Source organism: Oryx dammah, unplaced genomic scaffold (assembly GCF_014754425.2).
Source record: "Oryx dammah isolate SB20612 unplaced genomic scaffold, SCBI_Odam_1.1 HiC_scaffold_16, whole genome shotgun sequence".
NCBI classification, from domain to species: Eukaryota; Metazoa; Chordata; class Mammalia; order Artiodactyla; family Bovidae; genus Oryx; species Oryx dammah.
In genome coordinates, this window is record NW_024070200.1 from 2,978,144 (window position 1) to 2,996,288 (window position 18,145).

The 18,145-nt window shown below is 44.9% G+C and overlaps 1 protein-coding gene across 6 annotated transcripts in view; it reads right to left on the minus strand.

The window, feature by feature from the left end:
- The window catches only part of WDR20 (WD repeat domain 20), a 66,766-nt gene extending 50,985 nt beyond the window's left edge, over nt 1-15,781 (minus strand). For 2 of the 6 annotated variants that reach the window (XM_040256887.1, XM_040256885.1), the window contains exon 1: nt 15,476-15,779. In XM_040256887.1, the coding sequence (XP_040112821.1) occupies nt 15,476-15,724 (249 nt within the window). In that variant the 5' untranslated portion in view covers nt 15,725-15,779. Of the gene's footprint in view, nt 1-15,475 lie in introns of all 6 variants that reach the window. The other 4 variants (XM_040256883.1, XM_040256882.1, XM_040256884.1 and 1 more) reach the window with 4 other exon arrangements.
- Nucleotides 15,782-18,145: the final 2,364 nt, after the last annotated feature.

The following is an 18,145-nucleotide window of genomic DNA, read 5'->3' on the forward strand; positions in this document are numbered from 1 at the left end:
TCTCACCTATCATATCAAATGCAGAAGTCTGGGGACACACTGCTGGTGAGGCTGTGCTACAGTATAAATCAGTGCAGGCCCTCCCTAGAGAGGCTTGACGACACCTATGGAAAACATGCACATCCATTAAAAACACGTCCAGGTTTACCCTCCGACTCAGAAGCATCTTTTCTGGAAATACTACAAACACACCTGCCTCCCTGCAAATTAATGCACATGCAAAGTTGTTCACTACAGCCTTATCTGTAATTTAAAACCATGAAGAGTTGAGCGAGAGTCATCTAGTTAAATAAATCAGGGTACACCCACAGCATGGAGTATAAAGCAATGACGAGAAAGAGTGAAGCTCTCGATTTACTAATACGGAAAGATCTCCAGTATGTATCGTTAAGCAAAAAAACAAAGATGCAAAATACCATACACAGTAGGTTCCCTCAATTCCTTCAGACCTCTGCTCAAATGTCATCTTATTCTTATTATAACGAAGGATAGGTCAGAAACGAATAAAATGATTATAGGGAGAGGAAGGGAATGGAGTAAGGGGTCAGAAAGAATTGGAAGCTAGAGGTCTCTGAACATAATCATGTTTTAGAGTTTTGATATTAGAGCCAGTAAATGTTTTACTAATAATAATTAAAATGTAAAAATAAATGTATTTCTGACAGCTTTATAAAGGTATAATTGACACACAAAGAACTGCATGTGTTAAACATTTACAGTTTGATAAGCTTGGGTAGCCTTCTCCAGGGGATCTTCCCAACCCAGGGATCGAACCCAGGCCTCCTGCATTGCAGGCAGACTCTTTACCAGCGGAGCCACCAGGGAAGCCCAGGAACGTTCTCCAGTGGATCCATCTTCCTGACCCAGGAACTGAACAGGGTTTCCTGCATGGACGCGTGCCAGAACCCGTAACACCATACCACAATCAAGGTGACGGACACACCTAACACATCTCAACACTTCCTTGTGTCACTGCATTTTTGTTTTTTTTTTTTTCGTTAAGAACACTTAATGTGAGATTACCCTCTTAACAAATTCCGATGCACACAATGCTGTACTGCTAACTACAGTCACTGCGCTGTGCAGCAGGCCTCAGAACTTACTCACCTAGCGTAACTGAGGGAGAAGGCCATGGCACTCCACTCCAGTACTCTTGCCTGGAAAATCCCATGGACAGAGAAGCCTGGTGGGCTGCAGTCTGTGGAGTCGCACAGGGTCGGACACGACTGAAGTGACTCAGCAGCAGCAGCAGCAGCAGCAGAACTGAAACTCTGCGACTAACTATGTGTGTGCTCAGTCGTGCCCAACTCTTTGCAACCCCATTTGAACTGCGCCCGCCAGGCTCCTCCATCCATGGAATGTTCCAGGCAAGAATACTGGAATGGGTTGCCATTTCTTACTCCAGGCGATCTTCCTGATCCAGGGATCAAACCTGAGTCTCCTGCATCAGCAGGCAGATTCTTTACCACTGCACCACCTGGGAAGCTCCAACTGAAACGTACACAAAATTAAAATTTAAAACAATCTCTGAGGTACTGAAAGTGGATTATAGTAATAGTTGCACAACATAGTAAAAAAAAAAAAAAATCCCAGTGAATTGGACACAACAGAGGGCAGGAAGATACAATAATTTGACTGGACTAAGTGTGAAGAGATAGTGGCAGACTTGGAGAAAGCTGTGCTGACCACCGCCTCTCCACCTTTAGTGAGCGCACAAATCACCCGGTGGCTCAGTCGTGTCCGACTCTTGTGACCCCGTGGACTGTAGCCTGTCAGACGCTGGTGTCTATGGAATTTTCCAGGCAAGAATACTGGAGTGGGTTGCCATTTCCTTCTCCAGGGGATTTTCCTGACCCAGGGATCGAGCTTGCATCTCTTGCACTGAAGGTGAATTCTCTACCAACTGAGTCAGAAGGAAAGCCCTCGAGTCACCTAGGGACTCTTGTGAAAGGCGGAATTTGACTCAGTAAGTCTGGAGCGGGACACAATTCTGAAGCCCAACAAGCTCCCAGGTGACAACACTGATGGTGCTGGTCTGCGAACCATACTTTGAAGGGTCCAGACGACTAGAGGAGCCTTCCAGTAAGCCGGGCTTAGTCGCTCAGTCTCTATGTGACCCCATGGACTGTAGCCCACCAGGCTCCTCTGTCCACCAGGATTCTCCAGGCAAGAATACCGGAGTGGGTTGCCATGCCCTCCTTCCAAAGGACCTTCCCAACCCACGGATTGAACTCAGGTCGCCCGCACTGCAGGCAGATTCTTTACCATCTGAGCCACCAGGGAAGCCCAAGAAGTAGCTGAGAAATGAGGCTGAAATCTCGTCAAGAATATCAGAGATACCAAGGGAACATTTCATGCAAAGATGGGCTCGATAAAGGGCAGAAACGGTATGGACCTAACAGAAGCAGAAGATATTATGAAGAGGTGGCAAGAATACACAGAAGAACTATACAAAATGATCTTAATGACCCAGATAACCACGATGCTGTGATCACTCACCTAGAGCCAGATATCCTGGAGAGCGATGTTAAGTGGACCTTAGGAAGCATCACTGCGAACAAAGATAGTGGAGGTGATGGAATTCCAGCTGAGCTATTTCAAATCCTAAAAGATGATGCTGTGAAAGTGCTTCACTCAATATGTCAGGAAATTTGGAAAATTCAGCAGTGGCCATCGGACTGGAAAAGGTCAGTTTTCATTCCAATCCCAAAGAAGGCAATGCCAAAGAATGTTCAAACTACCATACAATTGCATTCATCTTACATGCTAGCAAAGTAATGTTCAAAATTCTCCAAGCTAGGCTTCAACAGTACCTGAACCAAGAATGTCCAGATATTCAAGCTGGATTTAGAAAAGGCAGAAGAACCAGAGATCAAATTGCCAACATCCACTGACTCATAGAAGAAGCAAGAGTTACAGAAAAACATCTACTTCTGGTTCATTGACTATGCTACAGCCTTTGACAGTATGGATCACAACAAACTCTAGAAAATTCTTAAAAGAGATAGGAATATCAGACACCTTATCTCTGCCACCTGAGAAACCTGTAGACAGGTCAAGAAGCAACAGTTAGAATAGGACATGGAGCAAGACTGGTTCAAAACTGAGAAAGGAGTACGTCAAGGCTGTATATTGTCACCTTGCTTATTTAACTTCTATGCAGAGTACATCATGCGAAATGCTGGGCTGGATGAAGCACAAGCTGGAATCAAGATTCCCAGGAGAAATACCAATGACCTCAGATATGACAACACCACCCTTATTGCAGAGACTGAAGAGGAACTAAAGAGCCTTTTGATGAAGATTAAAGAGGAGAGTGAAAAAGCTGGCTTAAAGCTCAACATTCAAAAAACTAAAATCATGGCTTCCGATCCCATCACTTCATGGCAAATAGATGGGAAAACAATGGAAACAGCGACAGACTTTATTTTCTTGGGCTCCAAAACTACTGCAGCCATTAAATTAAAAGACGCCTGCTCCTTGGAAGAAAAGCTATGACAAACCTAGACAGTGTATTAAAAGCAGAGACACTACTTTGTCGACAAAGGTCAGCATAGTCCAAGCCGTGGTTTACCAGCAGTCATGTACAGATGTGAGAGCTGGACCGTAGAGAACGCTGAGTGCTGAAGAACTGATGCTTTTGAACTGTGGTGTTGGAGAAGACTCTTGAGAGTCCCTTGGACTGCTAGGAGATCAAACCAGTCCATCCTAAAGGAGATCAAGCCTGAATATTCACCAGAAGGACTGATGATGAAGCTGAAGCTCCAATTCTCTGGCCACCTGATGTGAAGAACTGAGTCACTGGAAAAGACCCTGATGCTGGGAAAGACTGAAGGCAGGAGGGGAAGGGGACAACAGATGATAAAGTGGTTGGATGCCACCACTGACTCAATGGACATGAGTCTGAGCAAACTCTGGAGATACTGAAGGACAGGGAAGCCTGGCATGCTGCCATCCATGGGGTCACAAAGAGTTGGACAGGACTGAGCGACTGAACAACAAGCTGCCCCAAAGAACCTGTAGGGAGTGGGTGGGGCCCAGAAAGGGTTCTCCCCTCCTTTTTCAGGATGGCGGGAATAACAACATGATTGCTGTAGAAACGGATTCAATCCGGGCTAGAACAGAGTGTGTGGGCAAAGGGAGTTAAAACTATTAGTCACAGCATTTAAGAAAGGAGTGTGCTGGAGAGAGCAGCAGGGTGGCAGGAGTTCGAATCACTGAGAACTGAAGGAAAGTGGGGAGAGTCCAATGAGGGCTGCATGACACAATCTGATGGCTTGAGTCCTGGAAGAGGGTAACACTCCAGGAACTCTAAGGACTAACTAAAACAGGACTAATCTGTTCCTGCAGAAGCAGTATCAAAAGAATGAGAATACAGTAAAATTTAAAAAAAAAAAAAACAGCTTTCAAAAAATCATACTGAAAGTTCTAGAAGTTAGGATACATCCAACATTTAAACTGTCACTCACTAAGGAAGATAATCCTGTCCTCCCAAGACCTGCACAAGCTTCAACCCTCAGGAGCTGCTCAGCACTTTCAGGAGGAGCCATCAAATGCCACATCCGTAGGCACTGGGCTCCCAGGTCCCTCGTTCAGAATCCTCTCCATCTTCTGCCCGCCCACCCATCGGAATTCAGTCCAAATGTAACCTGTTAAAACCTAAGTTCCCACTGCACTTAAGACAAGGAAATATCACACTGTAATCATCTGCTCCAGGATCCGACAGAAACACAGCCCACCTTGTGAAGCAGTGCTGTGCCTCTCTCTCTATCTAGGGCAGCAAGGCCGAGAACCACAAGGAGGACGTCGAAACGCAGCACACAAACCCACCGACTCAGACTCCTGGACTCAGCAGCTGAGCAACCACCACCCACCAGAGGCGCCACACAGACCGCTTCACAGAGCAAGGTGTCACCCCAGAGAAGACACCAGCTACCTCCTCACATTTAATCACACACAATACTCTGAAGAAGGCAAGCCAAGATTATCTGATAAGGATGCTTAAAACTTTCTATACCATGGACTCCTCATCATAATGTTTTTAATATAGAAGAGCATAAAGGAGGGACTTCCCTGGTGGTCCAGGGGTTAAGAATCTGCCTGTGACACAGGCGACACGGATTTGACCCTCGATCTGGGAACTAAGATCCCAGATGCCCCATGGCAACTAGGCCCGTGAGCCACAACACCCAAGCCCACGAGCTCTAAACCCCACGCTCCACAAGAGAAGCCACTGTAACGAGGAGCCCACACGCCACCACCAGGGCGAAGTCCACGCGCGGCAGCAAAGAGCCTGTGCAGCGCAATGAAGACTCAAAAACAGGGAGATCGGTTACATTAACACAGTAATACTATAGTAAACAAATTTAGGATTTTTAAAGTTTATTTCACACTGAATAACGGGTTCTAGTAGCAGATCCACTAACTACTGTGATTGCCAAGTAGTGATGAGTATAAATGATGTTTGATATGTCTGCAACAACCATAATGCGTATGCAAACACCTGTGATTTTCACTGTCAATAAAGTCACAGGTCTGTCACTGTGTGATTTGTTGCCCCATGTCCATAATTGAAGAACACAGTAAAACTCAGTTACAAGTTCAGTTAGAAATAAAGATGTAAAACATTTCTTCCCATCTAGGTTGACACACCTGCTAAATTCTAAGCAGATTAAGAAGCCCCAGGGAGTTCCCCGGCAGTCCAGTCATTAGGACTCTGTGTTCTCAGTGCCAAGGGCCTGGGGTTCAATCTCTGGCCAGGGAACTAAGACCCTGCAAGCCTCACACTGTAGCCGTAAAAAAGAAAAGCCCCAGTAAGTGAACACTGTCTAAAACAGCAGACACCATACATCTCACCACTATCCGTTCATCAATCTGAACACCTAGTTACGGTCACATTGGGCCAGGGACCATGTCTTATTTGTCTTTGGGCTTACAGGTCCGATACATGTTAGATGAATGAACAAGCCGTTTATCATCCTACTGGACTGCGAGCTCCCTGACCACAGAGGTTCAGTCTCAACAACAATGGAGAGCAGGCACTGGAATCTTGAAAGAGTGTGAATATCTTGTCTCCTTGGTTGGATAATCCTCCTGGGTTCAGGGATCAACTCACGCGTCTTTGATTTCCCAGAGTCAAGTATACTGCTTCTCACATAAAACCACTCAAAAAAAATTTTTTTGACAGCACCATGTGGCATGGGGAATCTCTGTTTCCCAACCAGGGATCAAACCCACATCCTCTGCAGTGCAAACTCAGAGTCTTAACCACTGGACCCACCAAGAAAGCTCCAAAAACCACTCAAACATTTATTAAATGAAACATTAAGACAAGACAGAGCCTCTGAAACAAAAATTAAAGTAGAGAATGAGCACCTGGACCAGTTGTGTTGCAGCAGGAACACACATACACATACACCCCACCCTACCCCACCCCACCCCCCTGCAACGGTGAGCCTGGCTATGAACCAACCGACGGAAAAACAGCTTAATGTCACAGGGATAAACTACAATGTGGCTACTTGGAAATATGTGAAAAATATTCCCATTCTTAATTTAAAAATATAAAAACCTTAAAAATTCCTTCCTTATGAACGGTTCTTGCTTCTTTCTCATAAAAACCTGCAGTTTCAAGTACATTCTCCTACTGCTACAAAACAAGATTAAATGGAGCACAAGACCTCCCTGGTGGCCCAGTGGACAAGAACCCACCCGCCAACGCTGAGGACACTAGTTGGATCCCTGATCCCGGAAGATTTCACATGCCGCGGAGCAACTACACCTGTGCACCACAGCTGAGCCTGAGCTCTGCAACAAGAGAAGCCGCTGCAACCAGAAGCCTGAGCACTGCACGGAAGAACAGCCCCGGCTCACGGCAGGAAGAGAAGGGCAACAGAGGCCCAGCACAGCCAAAAAATTAAAATGAGAAACAAAGGGACTAACAACATTGTAAAGCAACTATACTACATAAAAAACAAAGCAAAACAATATAATTGTTTTAATGTAGCACAGGCTGATTTGACTTGTTTTTAGTATTAATACAATCTACCCTACTGTTTAAAATTCCATACTACAAAATAGAACCGACATTAGTCAGTTTACAGTTTACAAATTACCAATTGTCAGAGAAGCAGTGAAGTTGGTAAAAATGCTGAAAGGTAAGACTGGGGGGCAGGATAAACTGGGAGATTGCGATTGACATATACACACTACCAAATATAACACAGCTAATTAAAGACCTCTTATACAGCACAGGGAACTCTACTCAATACTCTGTAATGGCCTATCTGGGAAAAGAATCTAAAAACCAGTGGATACATGGGTAACACATCCATTTTGCTGAATACCTGAAACAAAGTACTGTAAGTCAACTATGGTGATGGTGAAGTCGCTCAGTCGTGTCCGACTCTCTGCGACCCCATGGACTGTAGCCTACCAGGCTCCTCACAGTCCATGGGATTTTCCAGGCAAGAACACTGGAGTGGATTGCCATTTCCTTCTCCAGGGGATCTTCCTGACCCAGGGATCAAACCTGGGTCTTCGGGATCGTAGGCAGACGCTTTACCGTCTGAGCATAATAAGTGAGTGGAAAGGGATAGAAAAAGTAAGAGTAACTGCCAGCTAAGGGTCAATCAGAAATGAAGACAAAGCATTTCTGAAATTAGAAATATAAGGCTAAAAATTTTTTTTTTATTTTTTGGAATTTACAAAAATGTGATCTGTACACAACATTTCAGGACAAATCATCTATTTGAAATCCAACTCAGAATTCTTCCACTAGGCTAAGAAACACTCCTCCACTTCACCCTCGCCCCAAATTCCACCGGATTCGTGTACTGCTTACGCTGTGTGCTGAGCAATCATCAAGACAAAAATACCAGCTCCGTACAGATAGCAAGTATCTTAATTTACCTTCACGTCACCCACAAGAGATAGTAGTAACTTGTATATAGCAATTCAGCAAAAGAATGAGGATTTTTTTCAAAACAAGACATATCTTGAACTCTATTATGAAAAACAGATGTCAAATGTTCAGAGGATAACCTGTCATTGATACTCTCAATTTTAAATGCACTGAAAATTCAAATTGAGAATATCTACCAAATAAAGTTATTTCTATTTTTGATATCTACTACTAAATAACAAATAGGACCACATTTCATATTTCTGCACAAACTAACCTAGCTGAGATATAAATTAAAATGGTCTCTCAGACAATACCAGACTACGAAAATCTTTACATTTATTTTGGTTCTTTTGGCCTATAGCCAAGCTAGTCAGCGACAAAATCCACCACGTTCTGATTCTTGCTCAAGTTTTTACCAGAGTACAATGAACACTTAAAGTTACTAGATGATTAACTCAATGATAATACACATAGGTGATGTAAGTTTCTTGAGGGCATAGACTTTGTCTACACCCAGCACTGACTCGATGGACATGCGTTTGAACAAACTCTTGGAGAGAGTGGAGGACAGGGGAGCCTGGCGTGCTGCAGTCCATGGGGTCGCAAAGAGTTGACGTGACCTAGCGACCCAGTGACAACAGAAACAGACCTAGCACCACGTATCTGGGAGGTGCGCCCACAAATACCTGCTGAAAGAATGACACTCACCCTAGCTCCCGGCTCTCACTGACACGCTCTGGGAGCATCGCACCACGGCTCACATCCACCCATGAGCCTCTCCAAGTACCAGCACCATCCTCCTCTTCAAGGCCAAGGGAACCATGGTATCACGTGCAAGTTTCTCAAGTCTGCTTTAGGCGATAAACTAACATGCTTCCCCCTCAGTACAGATGATTCTACAGTCAAATAAATTAACCTTTATATGAATACTTCAGAAGTCATTAAGTGGCCCTTAATGGGGGAAAAAAAAAGATTTCCATCCAATTCCATGCGTGCCCTACTAAACGAAGTATAACATTTCTCAAAGTGAATTTGATATAAAAAAATTCTGAACTTCTAAGCCTCTTCTAAATAATAAATGGGGAGCAGAATGGTGTGAAAATACAAATGGGGAGAAGGGTGTGAACATGACCTTCTTTAGAGCAACCTAGCATCTAAAACCCAGGAACCGAACCTGTCTCCCCACACTGCAGGCAGCCGCTGTGCCGTCTGGGCCACCAGGGAGCCACAGCATCCAACACTAGTCTGTGGATGAAAAGCTGCGGCAGGCGTGCAGTCCACCCCCCATGCTGAAGCCCCGGCCACCAGCAGGCGGTCCTGCACTCTATGACAAAGAGACTTTGCTATTTCCTACACGGAACACTCATTGTCTCTCAAGTCAACCCTTAATTCTCCTGGATAACTCCATCTCAAAAAACATTTTGGCTATTATTATTAACTGACCTTCTGACCCCGGCTTCATCTCAGCATGGTGAGTACCCAAGCTTTTTCCAGCAATAAAGACCTAGGGTCACTGTATGTTCAACCTGCTTTCACTACACACCCCATTCTTCCCAATTCCCATTCAAAAAGTAGGCAATGAATCCAAGTCAGGAAGACATTTCCCTAATACAAAGACAAATTTTCATTCAAAACTCATTGAGCACAGAATCAGACAATCTTAAGAACTGAAAAGGCCTTGTATGTGTGTTAGTCGCTTAGTCCGACTCTTTGTGACCCCATGGACTGCAGCCCGCCAGGCTCCTCTGTCCATAGACTCCTCCAGGCAAGAATACTGAAGTGGGTTGCCATTTCCTTCTCCAGGGGATCGAACCCTGGCCTCCTGAATTGCAGGCAGATTCTTTACTGAAAAGGCCTTGGACACCATCTAATTCTACTTTTCACCTCTTGTATGAATTGCTTCAATCTCTGGACAGTACATCTATGGCCCAGAATTTTAAGATGAATATTAAGTAATTCTGTGTGTAGCTTTAAAAACTTGTTTGATTCAATTTAAAAAGGACGACTTCCTTGGTGGCCCAGTGGTTAAGAATCTGCCTGCCAATGCAGGGCAGAGACATGGGTTCATCCCTGGTCTGGGAAGACTCCCCGGACGCTGTAAGCCTCCAAGCTGCAAGTACTAAAGCCTGTGCTCTGCGAAAAGAGGAGGAGGAGGAGGACGAGGAGGAGCCAGAGCACCGCAGCTAGAAAGCAGCCTTGCTTAAAGCAATTAGAGTAAGTCCACGCACAGCAACAGAGGCCCAGAGCAACCATAAACAAACCAATATTTTACAGGGGGGGTCGGGAAGGCATAAATTAGGATAATCAAGCTCCTCCACAGAGAACTAGATTCAATAGCCTATAATAAGCCATAATGGAAAAGGATATTAAAAAGTATATAGACATAAATGTATAACCGAATCACTTTGCTGTATACCAGAAACCAATGCTGCTAAGTCGCTTCAGTCGTGTCCGACCCTGTGCGACCCCCTAGATGGCAGCCCACCAGGCTCCCCCGTCCCTGGGATTCCCCAGGCAAGAACACTGGAGTGGGGTGCCATTTCCTTCTCCAATGGATGAAAGGGAAAAGTGAAAGTGAAGTCGCTCAGTCGTGTCCGACTCTTAGCGACCCCATGGACTGCAGCCCACCAGGCTCCTCTGTCCACGGGATTTTCCAGGCAAGAGTCCTGGAGTGGGGTGCCATTGCCTTCTCCGACCAGAAACTAATACAACACTGCAAATCAATTATGCTTCAATAAAATATCTTTTAAAAATGTGAAAAGTTGTTTGACAGCACATAGGTCTGGTAGGTAACGTGGTTGACAGAAGCAAATCAGAAGCAACCTACGCCATTTGGCCGCTTCCCACCACTTTACTCTTGCTACATGATTCCCCAGTTACGGAGAGATAAACTTGTTACCAACTAACAGTAATGGACATTTACATCTTTTGAGGGGACGTCCTTGGTGGCCCAGTGCTAAGACCGGTGGCTCTCAATGTAGGGGCCGAGATGTGATCCCTCGTCAGGGAACTAGATCCCACGTGCTGCAACTGAGAGCTCACAGGTTGCGACACGCCACAGTGAAGATGGACGGCCCAGTCTGTTGCAACTAAAACCGGTGCAGCCAAATAAACAATAAAGAAAAAGAAATATGAAAAAGTACTTTCAGCTTTTAATAAAATAAGATGTCTTTTGGGAATCCCTTGGCAGTCCGGTGGTTAGGACTCGGCTCTTTCACTGCCGGAAACCTGAGTTCAATCCCTGATCAGGGAACTAAGAATCTGTAAGCTGTGTAGTCCAGCAAAAAAAAAAAAAAAAAAGGTTTGTGTTTTTTTTTAAATTAAAAATAAAATAAAATAAAAATGTCTTTTAAAAGATATGAGCTACTACAGATACCTGGTAATTTGGGGCCTAAAACTGAATACATCTTCCAGCACCTAAAGATCTTTCTTTAATGTATGCGGCTGCATCACGTCTTAAGTGCCACACGCAGGATCTTCTGTTGCTGTGCATGGGCTTCTCTCTAGTTGTGGCACGAAGGCTAAGTTGCTCCAGTTCATGTGGGGTCTTAGTTCCTGGACCAGGGATTGAACCCAGGGCCCCTGCATTGCCAGGCATATTCTTAACCACTAGACTACTAGGGAAGTCACTAAAGATCTTTTTAAAGTAGGACATAGATGGACATGGACACTTTTCCCAGTCATTTACTCAACAAATTTAACTGTAGGGGTCTACTTCATGTAGGAAGACAGAGAAAAACAGAAAGACATCCTATTCTAAGAGAGCTTTGTTTCCAGAAGAGATAGAGAATTACAAATTGAGAAAAGTTCTAGAAAGACAAAGTACAGGATGCTATAAAAACATATGATGGGGAAAACTGATCTAGACTGGGAATTCAAAGAAGGATATGCTGAGAAGTGATGCTTAAGCAGGGATCTGAGTGGTGGCATTCTCATTTATGCTATAACAGATCTCCATAAAATCAAAGAGTTGGTACAACAAGCCCAGTACCTTGGCATCTGTATCCTAAAACCTCTTTTTAAAAAAAAAAAAGAAACCAAAGAATGTCATAAAGAAAGCTAGTAGCTGAAAATTCTTGGGGAGAAGGGTAGGGTCTCACTTGTCTTTGGGTATCCCACATTACCTTGCCAAGTAGAATTATTATCATAGTAGTCACTTAAATCTTTGCTGAAACAATGAGTTTACCCTCAGTATTAAATCGGTGTCCATATTATTTTTAGTTCAGCAAAATAAATTTATAAAACTAGATGTTTTCACACAAGAAACCCTACTCGGAACTTTGGTTCCGAAAAGAAATGATGCTTCATCTACCTAACAGGACTGCAAGATTCAATAAGCTTACACAGGGCAAAATGCTGGGGTAAATTCTGAAAAGCTTGAAGTATACGGTTATCTGTGCAACCAAAAAGCTAGATTGGTCTCTTCTCACTAAGACAGCTCTTTAGATTCAGTTGTGCTTCTTTGTCATGAATTCTTTACCTCGAGAAAAAAACTGAGTCACAGTTTGCACATCCTCTCTAGCCTTGGCTTTCTCCAAAGGGGTGAGACTCCATAAACTGAAGGTCCCTTTCAGCTCTAGCAACTGACCTGTGTTTTCTAGGGGCCAAGATCACACTCCTCAGCTTAGGTCTTTGACCACCTCCTCATCTACTCTATCTCCCCAGGACTCCACCCCTGCTTTCAGGAATGACAGTACAGAGTTCACAATTTAAGGTTTTTAAAAGACCCAGTTTTGCAGCAGTGTGCATGGACCTAGGGAATATTACACTTGTTGACGTAAGTCAGAAAAAGACAAATGTTGTATGACATCACATATTATATGTGGAATCTAAAAAATAATACAAACAAACATCTATGTAAAACATAAACAGACTCACAGATAAAACAAACTAGCAGTTACCAAAGGGAAGAGGGAAGGTGGAAGGGGCGAGTTACGGGTACAGGATGAGAGATACAAACGATGCATAAAATAAACAGGAAACAAGAATATACTGTATGGCACAGGGAATTATAGCCATTATCTTATACTTTTAATGGAGCACAATCTGTAAAAATACTGAATCACTATGCCTTACACCTGAAACTAATATTATACTATAAACCAACTATACTTTAATAACATAAAAGATCCAGTCAGATTTAAGTTGAATATATTCATCCAATTTAAATCTTCTAAATTATGTAAATGATCTGATTAATTGTTGTAAAACTTTATATGCCCCAAAGGAAAAATTTTTAAAGAGTCAAAACGACAAAATGTCAAAAACAGATTTATAACTCCTAACCCCAAAAAGTAAAATTTGAAGTTTTTAAATTAAGGTTTAATCCACCTTTAATTAAGGTTTTTTAATTAGGGAAAAGTATCTGCTATATTTTAAAATCAGAAAACAGTCATAAAAACAATCACTTATACTCAGAAATAAAAAAAAAAATGCAAACTCATTCATAGACATGTTTTTTAAAAAAAATTACAGTGGCTAGAAAAGAGCTTAAATGTCCAACATATAATGCAAATGTATCTACAAGATATTACCACATGAAAACGAAATTTTACAGAAAAGTTAACGTGCTCAAGTAAATTACACAGCTGAAGGCAAATTTACATGTTTAAGATTTGTCTTGTTTAAAATCATTTTTTGGTGTAGTTTTGAAAAGATCTCCTAATTCATCCTTCATTGAGTAGGACTAAAAGTAGGCACCATTATGATACTTCCAGGCAAGAGACCTATTTTTATGATGCAAACCAGAGCTACCAGGTACAGATACAGTTTGCCACTAGAATGCTTCAGAAATAGTATACTTTAAAAGAAAAAATTTTTTAAAAAGGTAATGTCTACACTAGTAACTTAATATATTTAGCTTTTAGGCACTTAAAAATTTTTTTGTAAATCAACTTAATAACTTAAAATTCTAAACTTATTTTCAGAGAAAAAGCTGATCCTTTCAGTCACTGCATCAATGTTAAGATAAACGCTCCTGTTTGACAGATGCTCTTAACACTTATTTGAACTGTATTTTACATCTACTGAATGTTTCGGGCCTTTAAAGTTCATTATAGTCATAATACTAAAAATCACAACAGCTGTACTGCAATACTCTCTTTTAAAGCGCTGCAGACAAAAGTAACTCGTCAAAGGTCACCCAACAAGTCAGTGACAAAGTTGAGGGTAGGACTAAAAACTTCAACTCCTAGACTACTAACTACTTCAGACTTCTCCAATTCTACAAGAGAACAAAGTCAAGCGATTTACCTCCAGTAATTTATAACAGGATACCTCAAACACAGTAGTTCATTTGGCGCAAACACTAACAGATAGGCTCACCTGGAACAAATGAGACAACGCGCTCCACCGAGATACCACTGCCACATTCCTAGATCTTGTAACCAAGCAAAAACCCACTGCTTCTGGATACAGTATATCCGGGGAAACGTTCACCCTTCAATACATACAATTTATTTTCACACTAACTGACCATTTATAAATTAATCTGTTAACACCTTTTCCCACGCCCAGGTGCTGGCGGGGGCGGCAGGGGCATTAATTTCCTCATTTTTCCAAGAGTCAACTCCCAGACGGCGTATCTCAAAAGCAAGCAGTTCTCAATGAGAACACAGTTACGTAGCCAATGAAAGAAAAGTTCTAATAAGTTGCTTCTTTCAAAGAGATACTTTAAGAGGATGATTACATGCTTGCGAGAATTACTGTTAAAATCGCCCGCCCAGAATAATGGTTCTTGTGAAGCAGCTTTTAAGGCATACCCTCCCTTGCTGGGCACATACAGTCTTGACTTGTTGGACGAGGATGGATCTGGGCACGCTCATACAGCATCCCTAGGAACCAGCTCATTTCACTGAAAACATCTCCTCCACTCCCAAGTGTGGTCCTCAGCCCTTTCCATACTGTAAGGGACAAGATGACCCCTTCCTTAACAATCTCTCAGGAGGAAGGTTCCCTCCGCGGAGACAAGTGACAGCTGGCCTCCCTCGGATGATTTTTCTTTTTTTTGGAAACGGCCAAGTGTTAACAGCAGAAGAGGCTCCTAGTGAGTGGCGGTGCGGCAGCAGGTGAGGCGGCCCTTGGTGCCGAGCCGGTCCATTTCTGACCGAGTCCTCCGCCTCCCGGCCGGGTTCCGCCTTACAGATCTGCGCCCAGCCGCCCCTGGTCTCTCACCCAGAGCCGGACTCGCAACCCTCTCCGGGAGGCGAGGCGGCCCGAGCCGCGACCAGACGGCCACCCCACCTCTTCCGGGGACTCGCAGGCCCGGCTCCCCGGCAGTGTCAAAACCTGACAAACCCTGCCGGAGGGGCGGCAGCCGGCCCCACACGTTCCCGGGGGCCTCCCGGGCCGAGCCCCGCACCCCGCGGCCCCTCGCCACCGCCCCCGCCGCCGCCGCCCTCCTCCTCCCGAATCCCCCCTTCCTCAGGAGCAGTCCGGTGGAGTTACCGGCCCACTCCAAAGTGAGAGCGGCGGCCACCCCGGCGGCCACCCCGGCCCCCCGCTGTCACCGCCCTGCCCCCGGCCTCTGCCCACGCCGGGGCGAAGTCCCGCTGACGCCCCGGTCGGTACCTTGCGGACCCCCTTGTAGATATAGAAGTAGAGCTCCCGGCCCACATTGAAGCAGAGGCGGTCGCCGTTGCCAGACTGGTCGTTGAGGTTTACGAAGGAGACGCGGACAGGGTTAGAGCCCTGCGAGTTGAAGGGCACCCGGTTGGGCCGGCTGTACTCCGAGTGCGGTAGCAGCTTGTACAGACCTTCCCGGGTGGTGAATTGGGTCTTAATCTCGTTCATCTCCTTCCCTCCTCCCTCCGTCGCCATCTTGGAAAGCAGCGTTCATCCTGCCCTAAGTGCCCGGATCACGCCCACTGCGCAGGCGCCGTCCCGGGGCTCTCGCTCTTTCCTCCCCCCCCCACGCCCCCGCCCCTTCTTCTGGCCCCTCCCACCCGCGAGCCGGCCCCGCGGAGGCCGGAGAGGAGAAGGGGCGGGCTTGTTTACGGCCCGACTGCGCAGGCGTGCTCACCTGGCGCGCTCCACGCGACGGGGCGTCCGCAGGCTCCTCCCCCCGCCTCCGCGCCACCCCAGATCCTCGCAGGTGTTGTGGTGCGGGGTGTGCGGGGGTCGACGAGCGGGTGGAGGGGCGGACGGGCTGACTGGACTGAGCCGGCTAGCGGAAGCCGCGCCCGGGCTGCGGTCGGCGGCGCTGAGGGCAGCTCGGGACGGCCTCCTCAGTTGCCTCGGGCCCTGCCCTGAGAGGTCCCGAGACCTTTAGGGGCTGAATAGGGAGCCTCTTCGGCAGCCGGCAAGTCGGGGTCGGCGCGTGGGGCGCCGCGAACAAGCGCGGAAGCCCCAGTGTTCTGACCCGGCGGAGGGCGCGGGGGAGCCCCGAGGCTGGCAGGGGGCGGGCCCCCCTGTCCTGAGCCTCCGCTATCCTCGTCTGGATGCGCGAGTCGGGAAGCCCCTCTGCGCTTCCCAGAGTCCGTTTCCGACAAGGTACTGAAGGACCTCAGCTTGCCGCTTCGTCTTTTTTTTTTTTTCCCGTTTTTTAAACGGATTGGCGGGGAGAGGACGTACAGATACGTAGCATCTGTGTTTGCTAGTCAAATACCTGCATACCTATCTGTGGTGAGCATTGGCTAATTTCAGGAAAGCAGGTTGTGTCGGCGCTTGTTTCTTAAGTGTATCTGCAACAGGTGTTTAGAGAAAAGGGAAGGCGTCGGGTCGGGGAAGTGACTTGTGGAACCAGATACTGAATCGAAGCAAGATTCCCTTCTCTTGCGCCACAGTTTATTAAGAACTCTCTAGAAAATTGGAGACTGTTGATTTTTTTATCAGGCTCAAGTGGAATCTGCAGAATGGTTTACTCCAGGATATAATGTAGTAGGTTTCAATTGTAAAGCTGGCGCGCGGATTAAACCATCACCCTTTTATCCTTGGGTTTCTTAGCATATTGCATTAGAGTAAGAGAGTTTCTCAAGTGATAAACATTCTAATAGACTTTGCGGAGTTAGAGTGCGAGGCCAACATTTGTTAAACCAACAATGTTCCGTTCCCTCAGTACAAATCACAGAGGGAGGGTCACAAAAGAAGTTGAGGGAGGTAAGTTGTAAAGAGGAGTTTAAATCATAAACATTTTATGTATCACGAAGCAAGCAGGTGCCAGTGCAGACGGTGTCACTGATGTAATAATGCGTTTGACGCTGACATCCCGTATCCGATGTGCATGTTGGCAGAAAAGCTCTAGAATAAAACCCGACTTAAAGAATAGATTCCTAAAACACCTAAAATTTTGTGTTACAATTGTGTTGATGTTATTATGTTTTCTGCTAAAAGTCGAGTAGGCATCAGAAGCCTTTATGCCACAATGTATTCTCCGTCCTATGTATTTATCCCAATTTCCTGTAACCATGTTATTTTATGTTGAAAATGTGTATAATCTCCTTGAAGGATAGTGACATCCTGAATCGTCTAAAAATGATTCAACTGTGTTCCTTAGTTACCAAGGGGCGAAAGCATAATAATACTTCTTGGAGGAAAAAAAAAAAACAAAACCTAAGCTAGCAGAAATTAACCCTCAAATTAACCACAAGTTTTGATTACCAATAATACCTATAATCTTAGGCTTCTGTTAAGGTTTCAGTCTATATAAATTTAACATTTGATTGTGATCACAGTAATAATAGGTTGTTCACTTTGTCCCATCCAAATCCTTTGAAAATTTTAATAGTTTTCTTCTTTTCATTTACCCTGCTACACACTGAATTCAATAAATAACACCAAATTTATATAACTGGGCCTGACTGATTTTCGGTTTCAAACCAGGCCTTTTTACATGCATTTGTGTCTCAGATTCGTTAGCCTCTAAATCTTATCCACATCTTCAAAGTTGAGTCATTATAGCTTCTTGAATATAGCTTTCCTTAGCAATATACCTTTCCTTCATTTCACTTTTTTTCTCTCAACTTCCTCGAATAGACAACTACTAAGTTAATTTTCTTAAAACAGTGCTTTAGATATTACATTATTTTGCCCCCAAAACTCTCAATGACTTTGATTATCCATACTATTCTGTTCTGCATGACTCCTCCATTCCAATCAAACTCTCCTGCCATCACCCTTAGCTCTTTGCCCTACCATGGGAAGATCTAGGTAGAGCTGACCAAGCAGAGGAAAAAGCCCCCACAGGGTACCCCAGGCAGGAGTGTGCATAGCATGTGCAAGGAGTAGCAAGACAGTGTGGCC